The 14,377-nt window shown below is 39.0% G+C and overlaps 1 protein-coding gene across 3 annotated transcripts in view; it reads right to left on the reverse strand.

The window, feature by feature from the left end:
• Window positions 1-14,377, reverse strand: part of LOC107694928 (breast cancer anti-estrogen resistance protein 1-like) — a 103,652-nt gene that overhangs the window by 44,860 nt on the left and 44,415 nt on the right. The window contains exon 1 of one of the 3 annotated variants that reach the window (XM_016494642.1): window positions 4,482-4,799. The exons of 1 other annotated variant lie outside the window; for it this stretch is intronic. In XM_016494642.1, coding sequence (XP_016350128.1) covers window positions 4,482-4,493 — 12 coding nt within the window. In that variant the 5' untranslated portion in view covers window positions 4,494-4,799. Of the gene's footprint in view, window positions 1-4,481; window positions 4,800-14,377 lie in introns of those variants that run through there. One more of the 3 variants, XM_016494645.1, reaches the window with a different exon arrangement.

Consider the following 14,377-nt stretch of genomic DNA (forward strand, 5'->3'; position numbering starts at 1 on the left):
CCGGGAGGGGGGCGATCTGTCACGTGTATGTTCCTGTTTTCCTTATTCGGTCTTTCCTGTTCCTGTCCTCGTTGTGTGAATTCGTATCCAGCTGTGTTTGATTAATTCGTTCATTTGCTCCCAGGTGTGTCCCACTGGTGTCTGTGTATTTATAGTGTGTTCTGCCCCTTGTTTCTCGTCCGCTGTTAAATGTCATTCATAAGTTCCAGTATTTGTATCCCTTTGTTTATTGAATTAAATTCTAGTTCACGAATTCTCCAGCGTCTCCTCGTTCCTCCCTCGTGAAGCGTGACAGATCAGCGGACCCAAAACTGAAAGTAAGCGGTGCCTTTTTCCCCATTTTTTTCCCCCGTTTTTTAAAAGTGTTTTGTTTTCCTGTTTGTTTCTCCCCGCTCATATGGAGGAACGAGCGAGGTTCATTGCCGTGGCTCAGGCGAGCCCCAACCCGATCGTCTACGCAAGGGCGTTGGTGCCGCTCGCCCTCGGCAGCTCCCTCGAGGGGGAAACCCTCGTGACGCTGTTCTGGCTCGGGATGACTTACCATCACCCCATGGAGCTCCCAGACACCACCAACCTTGACTGGAAGGAGGCAGTCATCCGGTGTCTGGAGGGCCTCCGATCCCGATCTGGGATCCCTCCGCTGGCCGTTCCTCAGTCAAGCCCGCCGGCCACGGCTTTCTCCAGCACGCCGGCCGCACCGAATTCAAGCCCGCCTGCGGTTCCTCAGTCAAGCCCGCCGGCCGCAGCTCTTTCCTGCCCACCGGCCGTGCTGAAGTCAAGCCCGCCGGCCGTTCCCGAGTCAGGCTCGCCGGCTGCCGCAATGACAAGCATGCCGGCCGTCCTAATCACCTGTAAGCAAGGGAGGAGGATGAGGAAGAAAAGACTGTTTACAGCCCTCATCTCAGCCCCAGAGCTCGCTCCAGTGTCGGCTCCAGCCCCAGAGCTCGCTCCAGTGTCGGCTCCAGCCCCAGAGCTCGCTCCAGTGTCGGCTCCAGCCCCAGAGCTCGCTCCAGTGTCGGCTCCAGCCCCAAAGCTCGCTTCAGTTTCGGCTCCGGCCCCCCAGTTAAGCCCGCGGAGGGCTCCAGTCCCCAAGTTTAGCTCGGTGAGGGCTCCTGTCCCCGAGTTTAGCCCGGTGAGGGCTCCTGTCCCCGTGCTTAGTCCAAGGATGGCTCCAGTCCCTGAATCCCCTCCCGAGCGCCCTCAAGTGCCCGCTCCTCCAGAGCACCCTCAAGTGCCCGCTACTTTCAGCCCACCTAACACCCCACCAGACACTTCCATACTGTACGTCTTTTTTATTTCATATCCTCAGTACAGTCAACACTAATGCACGCATGCAGACACCACCGTTGACTGGTGCATCCCCTACTGCAGACACACACTGTGATTCACAGCCAGACAAAAATCACAATCCAAATCCTAAAAACACAGCTCATCCCACAAACACAACTGCATTCCTATGTGCACTCAACATCACTCATCCATCATCCATTTCACTCGTGTTCACTGGAAAACACACAAAGACACCTCCTTTGCCCCTCCTTTCCTAGAAGGGTGAGGTTTCAACACCCTCTTCAAAAAGAAAAAAACCCAGCTTGGATTCTTGTAGCTACAGGCTACGACTAAGTGTTGGTTTACTGCCAATGTTTTTCCACGGCAACACAATGCTGATGTGCGATCTTTACAGCGTGATTTACAGTGCTGGGCGGTCAAAAAGAGATAAACGTGAGTGTAACAAGGACACAGGGAATTTTCGTAAGGACTGCAGTGTGTGCTATAAACACTCTTTCCTCTTCACCCTGAGCGAAGGACCTTCATCACTGCATAAACATGTCCAGAATCCTGCCGATCCCAAATAATAAATCCAAAAATGACAGGCTTCAATCGAACATGATGATTCCTTTCCAGTGCAGAGCGTCACTGCAACCTCAAACAGTCATTCTGCAAGTTCAATAACTGTGACGAGGCCATAAACTCAAGGAGGCCTGAGATACAAAGACAGGAAGAGGAGCTCTCAGATGGAATGTGCACCACTACAAAACAGTGTAAGACATAGCTATTGAAAACATGATGATCATTTCATTATCTGCACTCACAATTGTATTGGAAACCCTTGATGTTGTCTCTTTGAAGAGCTCCAAGTCTTTGAAATAAGCTACTATAGGTTATTTCTCATGCTTTGTTACAAAGCTCAGAGGAAAGACACATATTCACTTTAAACTCTGGCAGCTAAACAATATCTGCCTCCCATGTTCAATGAGATGAAGGGCAGGGTTGTAAAAAGACCCATAGGAAAGAAAGATCACAAATGAATTCTCTAAATTTCTCAATAGTATTTCTTAGACAGATATAAGGTTAAACCCTGCTGGGAAAAAAGCCTTAAACCAACATGAACTGATTTGCTGGTCTTTGTTGATCCCAATTAGGCGGCTTTAGGTTGGTTTTGGGCACTTTTCTGGCTAAACTTAAACAAGATAATATCAGCCTAAACCAGCTAAGACCAGCAAACAATCTTAGGCTGGTTTAATTGGATATTTTTCAGAAGAAGATAAAGAAGTGATCAAATCGGTGCTCAGATTTGGAAACTGGAATGAAATATTTCTTATCAAATTCTTCCTTGTTCAAATTATTATTCAGATTGTAGCTTTATATTATATGAGAGAAGTTGTCTTAGTTATTTCAAAAGACATTTAAGAGGAACATCTGAAACATGAAATGAACCAGAGTTTCCTAAACTATGAAAAAGCAATGTCTAAAGAATCAGATTTTCCTCTGTGGAGATTCAACGGCTGTTTCAGATGTACCATTTATCATATATTTAATCTAAAATTCTGCCATTTTCATTTAAGGATGGTTTAATTTGTGTCTAACAAACTGGCTCTTAGAGAGTTAAATGCAGTGCAACTGGAAACCATTAACTAATTTAATGCTAATTTCATTTATTTTTTAAATATTAATATGAATATTTTTGGTATTGATCAAAGGTCACACCTGCCAACCTTTTTTGTTCTTATTCCTTTTCCTTTCTTATTTCTTGGTTAAACATTTGAATTACTTTTGGACCACAATAAGTAGGCATCACATGCGTGATGTTACCAAAGGGATTGAATTTAGTTTCAGATCAGAGCAAGTTTTACACAGTTTGATGCTGACATCCATGTGTGCATGATTATGAGAATAATGAGGATGAGGAGCAGCTCCTGCCCATCAGACCCCCCAGGAGAGGGTGGGGGGTTCAGATCAGCAATGGGGAATTCCTCCCTCCTAAACACAAGAGCTGGAGGGTGAGTCAGGATTGAGTCATAGAGGCGATGCAGGGGGAGATGGACTCAGGTTACTCAGCTGTCTTCTAAAGAAGGGGTCTGTCTCTTATTTAAAGATCCCTAACACAACATGACTCAACATTCTTAACTTAGCAACTGATTCAGCCTGGTTACCTCAACTCGAGAGTGATCTCAATAAGTCAACAGCCCTCTCACAAATGTACACAACTCACCTCCTTCATCACGGACCACCTCAGGAGGAACCAATATAAACTTGTGCTGGTTTCAACAGACTATAAAACTGACGAATTTCCAACACAAAAAAAATTAAAAGAAAAGGAAATGCATTGGAATTGAAAAACAAAATAAATAAAATTCATAATCTTCATACTCCAAACTTCTTAAAAACCCAGTCATCATCTGTTTTCAATGCACATTCTGATATCCAGTACACTAATAATTGACCATAACCATTTCAAAGTCCATTTCTATGGCCGGGGAATATCCCAGTCTCTGCAGGGGGTGAATCTCAGCATCCAGATTCCTCACAGGCGGAAATACAGTACAGCCCAACTCTCACGTACAAATACCAAAGCATTGTGTCATTCCTAAAGTCTTACAAGCTGAACGAGCGCCAGTACTTTCAAACAATGGCAAGGAACGGATGCTTGGGCCCGTCACTTCACGCTGTTCTTCTCTCCTTCTCTTTTTTCTCTCTCCCTCCTTCTTTCCCCTGCTCCTTTCCATAAAACCTTAATCTTTCAGCTTTCTCCTGAGTCAGCAGAGAAGCTCACAGCGGCAGGGCTCCTTTTCCTTCCACTCTTCCCCCCGTTATGCCTGCTTTCTCACACTCTCTACTAAGCTTTCAAAACTCACTGCTCCTTAAGAAAATGCCATTTTTAAAAACCTCAGACTATGCGGATATATTCCTCTGGCCTCTGTGTGAAGTGTTACAACAATTATTATTGCCTCTTTTATTAAACCTCTAGTCTACTTGTACTGATTTGTTGCTGTCATAAACACCTTAAAATTATAAATGTTAAAAAAGTCAAGTAGAAGAACTAAGAAAACCAAAAAGAAAACATGCTATATGTGTCTCTTGTTTTTCTTCTGTCCACTAAGACTAAACTTCACCATCCACTCCAGATATACTACCCGAGGGCATTTAGCATAACCAACTTAAAGCGTTCACACAACAATGAGAACAGCAAACACACTCACCAGATAATTCATTTTCAGCCCCACTGTGTGAGTCTCTGGGACTCCAGACAGCACTTAACTGCCTGAGATTTGACCCCCGATGAAAACTCCCTTGGACCATCCAGCTCTTTGTCAAATCTCTCCACGTCTCCGTCAGGCAGAAAGTATGGGCAGCTTCTAACGCATACTCCAATTCCGTGATGTCAGGGGGCAAGAATGAGACTGTCCCATATACTTCTCTCTCTTGAACACGCTTGCTCTCTCTGCGTCCGTCCTGTGTGCTTTCTCTCCCTCCCTCTCCAGCAAAAGGAGGAGGGAAGAATGCATAGGGTAACCTGACACCCTCCCAGTTCCTTCTCAATCCTGACATTCCCTCTCCCTGCTGCCGATTGGCTGAGGACTCTGTTCTTATGTTAATAAGCTTACCCTCTTCCTCCCCCTGCCTGTGAGGAATGTTTAGTGAACCTCTCTGTAGACCTGAGAAAGACACAGACATTGTTTTTTTTTGGCCATCCGCTGTACCCTTCACACACAAACCCAAGACAATTTCCTTTAGCCTCAAACTTTCTGTCTTCCCTCTGCTGCTGATTTTGTTTTTTTTGTGCTAAAAGTAAAAAGACCCTCACACAAACCTTCTTCTTTACTTCGACAGGAGACAAAAAAGCCAAACCCCACTGACATGTGCAGTGTATGAAAACGTTTAACCTCTTTTTTTCAGTATATATCTGACTTAATTTTTAAAGTACTATCGATTAAAAAAGGGTAGAGAAGGGTAGACTTTTTATGGATCCTGAGGGGAATAACTTATTTACTTAACGTATCACTGTTATTTTCTGTCTTCATTTCAAATGGCATTAATTTAGTCATTTATGCAGTACAAGCTATCATGGACACTTAAGCAAATAAATCAGGCTATATTTCACAAAATAAACAAAAACAAAGCTTGCTTTTTAACCCAGACATGAAGCTAAAAAGATAATCAGGGGACATAAAATGCAATAAAATAAAATGCAATGAAACTAAACAAAATGATTTATATCATAAATATGTAGGCATCACATATATATATATATAAATATTTATCTTTTTTTTAAATGAAAGACATTTGAATAATGATTGTTAGTTATGTAAACTAAGCTAATTTGTTCATGTTTGCTTTTGTCTTCACAATTCACCAGGAAGACGAATTTCAAAGCATGACATCATTCTCCAATTCTCCCGTGAGGGAGTGACCAGGTCAGGGGGTCAAATTGGGAACCACATTTAAATCAATGTGGAAAATAGGCAAAAGCTGCAGGTCCTAATGGACTGTCTCCTGCGATTTAAAGATAAAGAAAATCCAGTCCTCAGATGAGTGCGGGGCATAAAGTAACTTACTATTCCTACCTAAAAGCTGGAATGTAAGAGAGGTCACCGAAGAGAGGTACGCTGTCCTCAAACCGCCACGACACTGTCGTATGGGCTGGCGCTGAGGTCAGGAGAGAGGTCAGTCAGGTAGGAGACAGCAGGCCTCCAGCATTTTGGAGCAGCATTCCAGAACCTGATCTGCCCTGCCACAGAATATTCTCTCATTTTGAGCTGAAGCCAGTTTTGTAATATCACTTGTTGATAGATGGTTTGATATGACCCCGCAGAGAAAACGTCCCTTACGAAAAATAAGTTTATTCAAGTGTGCTATTAGTATACTTCTTTTGAACTAAACATAGGAAAGTATACTTTTAGTCTACTTTTTATGTACTTCTCAGAAATGGTCTTAATGTACGTCTCAGAAATATACTTAAAATGACATTTAAGTATACTTGACTTATACTTAGAAAAAGTCTAAATATATTTTAGCTATACTTGTGCTCCTAGAATCCGTGTTTTCATTGTTATATGGTAGGGGGCGCTAGTACACATCTTCTGTACAGAATTTCAAAAAAACACAAGTGAAGAAGAAACCGAAACAACAGATGCTTCCACATGTAATATAACACAATCATTAGACATAAAACAGCATCAAAACTGTGTAACGTTATGGAATAAAATGTCGACCAATGAAGAGGTAATAATGACTGTCAAGCTTTGGGGTGTTGATCAACTTTATCTACGTTTTGATTATCATTCTGAATCCAATTCATAGTCTTTTTTCAGCTTTTTGTTCAAAATGTTGTTTATTTCTTTATTTTTTTATTTATGAAACTTACCCACATTCAAGTTTTTAAAAAAAGAATGCATGAAACTAGAATAAAATGTTTTTATTTACAAGCAGATACCCTGTTCTTTTGTTTTGTATGTTCAGATATTCATGTAACAAAATGTATACAAATTAATACCTAAATAGGGACATAGTAGTATACTTAAAGTATGATGTAAAGTTCACTAAAAGAAAACTTATGAGTATACTTGCAGTATAAAACTACTAAACTAGTACTTTACTGAGACTATACTTCAAAGTGTACTAAAAATGCTACTACAAGTATTTAATTAGTAAACTATCAGTATACCTATTGTATACTTACTACATAAAGTATACTTAAAAATATACTTGAACTTTACTTAAGTATATTTAATAAAATAAACTTGAAGTATGCTACTTTTTGGTAAGGGGTAGTACAAGTCACCATTTCAATTTGGGTATATGATTAAAAAAAAAATCTAGAGTGTCTCAATCCACTCACTAGTTCTGTAGTAAAATGATAGTTCCTTCATTTCATCCTAAACTTTATGACTTTCTTTCTTCTGTGGAACATAAAACAAGGTATTTTGTAAAACGTCTCATTGTTTTCTGGTCTAGATGTTCAACAAGAAAAACGTCATACAGGTTTGGAATATTATCAGTATATGATGAAATAATTTTCATTTTTGGGTTAACTATTCTTTAAGTCCACTAGCAAGGGAATGAGATATTACTGGGGGTATCCCAAAATTTTCAAAATCTTTCCAGTACACTTTCAATCTCTATTGCAAATGCAAAGTAAAAACATGAACGTAAAACATAAAAGTAAAAAAAGCAGAATAATAATGGAAATATACATAAGATAAGATACATACATATATAAGATAATATACATATATAAGATAATATATTAACAAAATGATATACAGTACATATAAATAAGATAAAGCCTTGTTTGTTCTTTAAAAGGACAGTTCATCTAAAAAAAAAAAAAATCACAAATTCTATGATCATTTAGTTATGTAAATATTGTTTCATGTTCCAAACCCATCTTTCTTCTGGGGAACAGTACTGTACCCCAATGACTTTCACGGTATAAAATAGAGATATTATTAAATTTTTTGCAATGCTTCATTATATTTGCTTATGTCTTAATGTGATAACGTACACTGCCATTTTATTTTATTTTATTTTTAAAGTCTGCCTGATTTAACCATGTCTGCATTCATTTGATAAAATACAGTAAAAAGTAATTTTTGGAAATATAAGTACAATTTAAAATAATGGTTTTGTAATTTATTTCTGTGATGGAAAAGCTGAATTTTTAAGCAGCTATTACTCCAGTCATCAGTGTAACATTATAAATATATTTAGTGTCACTTTTGATCAATTTAATGCATCCTATATTTGAATAAACATATTACTTCAACAAATCTGACAGACCCCAAATTTGTAAACTGGAGTGCATGTACATTATCTGTCTTGCTTAATAATGTAAAAAAATGCATTATATGTTGCAGCGATGATATAAATAAATATCTGTGATTTTAATACTTGAATTGTAATCAGTCTCCCAATGTTTAGTGGTTAAAACCTTTTCCAGCACTCAAATTCATGCTCATGTTATAGAAAAGCAGAGTGGGAATTGAGACACAGCCCTCAATACCCGAGTGACTACAATCCCCTGAAGCCTATGAGTGTGGGGTCATGAATTACTGGTGGCACAACTGGTGTCAAATCAGCAAGATTCTCCCTAACTGAAAGTGCAGTAGGAATTTAAAGCCCTTATCTTCACGCAGCGACTGTCTTCTCAGGCCACCAGGTGCAATGTCTGGTCTCCATGACAATTGAGCGGCACTTCATCTTGCACTACGGGGTGGCTGCTACGCAAGATGGATTTCGATGGTCGAGACGACATTCTCTCTTTCTAATATTCTCTGGGACGTTTGTTATTTATTTCCGTCAGCTAAGCCTGAGTGACATCAGAGCTGTCATTGAAATTAGCAAGTGTGCGTGGATTTTGTCACCACAGAGATTAGGCTATCGCATCAGACATCATTTCAATTAGCGCCCCACCCCCTCTCACTCTTCAGCTAATAAGCCCCCTTCCGTCAGCGCCCACTAATCACAATCCTGTTATATATCGGAAAGAGGCGGGTGTTGGGCCATGCTCGTCTGGAGGTGAGAGGTCTAACTACATGTCACAAAGCACTAGAAAGGTGAAAATGAGACAATCTTGGCTGTTTAACAGACCGCTGCACCCTCTCGTGAAACCGTTCTGTATAAAATATTCAATGACTAGAATATGTGTGACGTCTGCTGTACCTTAGCCTCTGTTGGAGAGTATTCATGGCTCAGTGAGTGTGGAACAGTAAGTTCATTGTGTCTGAGCGGTCCGGGCTCGGTTTGGTCAGGCTGTCACACCTACGCACAATGTTGTTCAGCTGGCAGCGTTTCGGCCGTGGAGTCGAGACCGCTGCCCAGTGGCCTCTGTAACCCCCCACATGCCGCGCGTGTCATGAGATTCAGGGCAATCTGACAAGAAAGGCTCAGCCAAGTCGGATCGGACCCGGCCACCCCAGAACAGACCAAGCATTTAGGGCTACAGATGTGGGTCAGATAATGTGAATATGGAAATCCCATTTCCCTCTGAATCAAGGTAATGTTTCTATTTTTTTTCTTTTCTCTAACTCTCTGAACCGTTCCAAGAAGTAAGACATCTCCGTTAGGATTTCTCTACATTAGTCCTCTGAATTCCAGAAGAATCTGCTGGAAAATTCTGGTAGGAAGGTGAACTAGGATATATCTCGGAACAACAGGATGATTTATTTAATACAGCCAAGCTTCAAGAATGAGCAGAACACTAGGTTTGTAAAAATGGCACACTTTATTACAGTATCTTATTTTTTATTTACTTTCTTGTATTTTTTTTATTATATATAAATAGGAAATTATATAACATAAAAGTATAACATTTTAGTGTTCCTTGTTGGGTCTCACATAATACAAATGCATGTTATTTCCACATTGGTTGGTTCCTTTTACTGATGATACAAATTCCTGTCTATTCTAACTAACAAACTGACTGATTTTAAAAGAACACTGTTTTAATTACATTTTTTAAGGTATTAAGTTTTTAAAGTATTTAAGTAAAATTCTGTCCAATAATAAGACTTTAATTAGTTCTTGACAATATCAATAAAAGACTGATAAATTGTATGCCATTGAAAAAAATACACTAAAAATGACACTAAAAAGTAAAAGTAGTTAAGTAATTTAGGAATCACAAAATTATGAAAATTAGAAATATATTTTGAGACAGTCCAGAGAGTTATTATTTAGAGTTATTGAGAGGTTTTTTGTTTTTTTTTAAAGATTAACTTTAAGTGTGAGGGTTAGATGATGGCAAAGATAGTCTAAGTGTAAAAATATATATAAAAGTATGTAAATACTGAAAAAAATCTAATATTGTCCGATAACTGACACTGATCATGTCCGATACTGATATATTGTGCAACCACAATTTAATAGATTTATTTTCAGTTATTTCCTTTAACTCCTATGAAGGCCTAAATGCATCTGTGTGCTAAAAGCATCTGTTTAAAACAGTTTAAAAATGTAGGAAGTTAAAAATAGGACGTTTTTTTCTCCAAAAGTTAAAAAGTGTCACTTTCTCCAATTAACAAATGTGAAAAAAATATTTTGAACCCACCAATATCATGACATGACCACAATATCGCAGCAACATTTGAACTGTCCAGATTGATATGAGAGCCCTTTTAAGTACATCTGAGCTCATCTTTATGGCTTGTTATGATGAATGCTTTGAAAAGTCTGACTAAAATAAGTCCCAAGATCACTGTCAAAGTCAAAAGAAACACTCGAAGCATTTCCTGTGTCTGAATGAGGGCTGTATTGGGAGCTTAATTCAAGAATTACTAATGCAGCTCCTGAAAACAACAGCAGCAGCATCCTGCCCATGATGCACTGCTCTAGTCTCTGCTCCGAGAAAAAACAATGCACATCCTTGTATTGAGACATCCGGCTCCCCCGTCAACAGCAATATTCAAGCAGCTTTGAAGGACAAAGGAATAAAGAGTTCCTTTCTTTGTTGGGACTGTCAGGCCCGCTGCGCAGTCTGTCACCGAGGCCTTTCAACTACTTATGACGAAGAGAGAGAAAATCCTCAGCCACACACTCACGTGAAAGCACACACACACACTTGCTTAAAAGTACAGGTCTAAATAAACACACAAACATGTGCTACACAAAACAGGACAATCATTTGTCCTACAGGACACTGCAGCAGATGCAGTGACCGGCGGACAGGCGGCTTTCCAAAACCCTCTCTGGAGTGTTTGTGGTCTTCCCTTATCCACAAACAGAGGATGAGCATCTGAATCTGTACAGAACAGGAAAAAACAAGACCTAGCCCCTACGAAAATCAACCCCAATCTAAATCACAGCCCAATTTTACACACTTAACACACGACAGGAGAAACAGGGCTGATCAGACCAAACTGAAATTTAATTTCCATAGATAATTATATTTGTTTATTTTCAGATTTGGGTTCTCATTATTATTTGTCCTCTTATCAGTCATGGTAATACTTTAAGATGATTAAAAACCACAAAGTGAATAAGTCTTCCTCTCTTTTAATCTAAAGTTGCAAGGATGAGACTTGCGGCGTGTGCAAAGCAAGCAAAAGAATCACACACACACACTGAGAACAACATCAGCACTCGACGACTTGCTCACTTTTCTCATCCTCACTGCAATAAAAAGATTAGCATTAATGTGGCAGGAAGTAAATGGCATTATGTAGAGTTGAGCATAATCAGGGAGCGCTGGGGATATTACTATTCCTCACAATCTATGTGTGTGTGTTTGCTTCACACAGTCTCAATAAAGCAGAAAGCCTTCCAATCAGCACCTCCTCCTTTACTCTCCCAACACACACACACACATAAAAGGAGGGGAAAGATGGAGGAGAGCAATAAATGAAACTGGGCATCCCGCTGGTTAATTAGATCTCGTACCGGCAGGGATTGTGGGTGGGGGGAGTGAATGTACAGCGCTCTCTCCCACCTTCAATACCACGACTGAGGTGCCTTGCCCCCAACTGCTCCCTGGGCGCCGCAGCAAAAATGGCTGCCCACTGCTCTGGGTGTGTGTTCACTGCTGTGTGTGTGTACTTTGGATGGGATATATGCAGAGCACTAATTCCGAGTATGGGTTACCATACTTGGCCACATGTCACAATCACTTTATCACTTTAAAGAGATAAAGGAAATGAAGGGGGAAAGAGGACAAGGTTAGTAAAAGAAAATGTTAATGATTTTTAAAAAGAAAAGAAAAGAAAACTTAAATAAAATAAATAATAATATTAAAAAGTAAATAAAGAAATAAAACAACACATAAAATATACTATAAATAAAATAAAATATAAATAAAACATAAAAAATATAATCACCCAATAAAACAATATAATCACTCGACATGCTGAAACATCACTGTGTTTTCCTTTCCCAGAATGACTTTTTTTTTTTTTTTTTCTTAGAGTGGGCAGGTCTGGAAATTATTTTTGGAAATGTGACTTGTGCTCGTCTCTGATGTTTTGATATTTTTCCTATTTTAGGAGAATGCACTTCTGTTTTGACTCAAAGAATCGTTCATCCTTTGGTTATTACTAAGTGAGCATCTTTTTTGTATCTAGATTTACAAAAACAAAAAAAAATCTAAATGAGAACATACCATTGACTTCTATATTTTTTACATAAAGCAGACTAACACTATCCGAACTCTTATAATGCAAATTTTTATGATTATTATTTTATTTATGAATCATTTTACCTTTGAGAAGATTCCCTAAGAACGTTTTTGTCAGATTTAGCTAACTTACTTCACTTAATTAGCTCACACTCACACACACTAATCCATGAATCTAACGAGAACTGCACCTAGCAAGTGACTAACCTCTTAACCAACTATGAAAAAGAGAGACCCATCAGATATTCAAGACACAGACACTCAAACACACAACGTGAGACACCAAAGAACTTCGAACAATTCTACAAATCTCCTTCAGACGGACACAGACGCAGCATTAGCCGGCCTTCCCTCCCCCTCTCAGTGGAATGCAGGAATGTGGGGCTAAACCTAGCAGAATGCCACTCTCTCCGACCATCACTTCCAGGAAGGGGACCGTTTTACCATGGGCTGGGTTTGTCCAAGTAGCCATTCTGTTTGAACCCCACCTCATCCATATAACCCAAGTGAACAAGGGTCTCCACAACAACAGCTTTAATTATGCTCCTCCCGCCAAACGATCTGTCTGGAGAATTGTGAGGTAATACTCTTCCCAGACATTAATGGTGTTATTACGCTCTTACAAATAGCTTCACTGTCTGAAAGGTTAATTACGAATTGCTGCAATTTCCCACTTTCAGAAATGTGCTTCCAACAATAAAATGCGCAGTTGTAATCAGAAAGCGGCAGCTGTTTGAAGCTATCTGTGGGGAATGAGAAACGTTTGATATAAACTCAATTGCCTGATACACTGTTTCATTCGTTTATTTCTAGTCTACTGCGTTTCACTGCACGTGTGTGTGTGTGTGTGTGTATGGCCTTGCGTAGCCAAGATTTTACCCTCTGCCCTTGAAAATGAACAAGTCAGTGTGAGAAACAGAGTCTCTGGGGTCCCAGGTGTCTGGATAAGGCAATAAGCGGAGGTCTTGGGGAAGTGTTGAGATAAGACCACCACAGCCAGAGCTGACAGGCCATCAGTAACTGCCATCTAATATAATCTCATTACCAGTCTCTCCAGCGTCCGACTCCTTTCTAATTTCATCTGATTAGTCTTCATGCCACTCTTTACTGTCAAATATAGATTTTCAATGATACACTGCGGTGTTCTAGGGAGATATGATGTTTGCCAAAAAGTAATTAAATAAAATGTGAGGCTTTTTATAGTACATTTTTGTAAGATTGTAAATAATCTAGCACACAAAGAATGTCTTTAAGTTTTAATAAATAAAGCTGTTGCGATACTTGTGATGGAGACAATGGCTGCTGCACTTCCTGTTATCAGGGTTTATGGACTCCAGTTATTAGCATTTAATAATATAACATTACTAGAAATAGCAGAAAAAATGTCTTGCTATAAAATGACATTATTTCTATTTCATGTAATGGAGCGAATATGTTATGCTTGACGAATCTTACCAAGCATAAAACAAAAGTAAAGTTATGAATGCTTTGAACTTGGCTCTGAAGACATAAATAATGTCACTTAATTTAAAATGACAGTTCATTTTTACTTTGAAAGCATCAGAAAAATTATTTTTTTAAATTAAATCAAATGTGTGTGTGTGTGTGTCTGTGTCTGTCTTTGTATTAAGTGAAAAGTGAATATTAAGATTTTTAAACGTTTTTAAAAAAAAATCCAAAGCTGATCAAAAATACAGTAATAATGTGAAATATTATTACAGTTTAAAATGACTGTTTTCATTATAATATATTTTAAAATGTAATTTATTCCTGTGATGGCAGAGCTGAATTATCCTTCAAAAATCATTCTAATATGATTTCTGATATCTTTTTTAGGATTCTTTCATGAACAGAAAGTTTAAATAAACAGCATGTATTTGAAATAGAAATCTTTTTTAAATTAGTCTCTAATAGTCTTTATTGTCACTTTGCAACAATTTAAAGGGGTCATATGATGCGATTTCAAGTTTTCCTTTCTCTTTGGAGTGT

The sequence above is a fragment of the Sinocyclocheilus anshuiensis genome, unplaced genomic scaffold (genome assembly GCF_001515605.1).
Source record: "Sinocyclocheilus anshuiensis isolate Anshui unplaced genomic scaffold, SAMN03320099.WGS_v1.1 scaffold286, whole genome shotgun sequence".
Taxonomy (NCBI): domain Eukaryota; kingdom Metazoa; phylum Chordata; class Actinopteri; order Cypriniformes; family Cyprinidae; genus Sinocyclocheilus; species Sinocyclocheilus anshuiensis.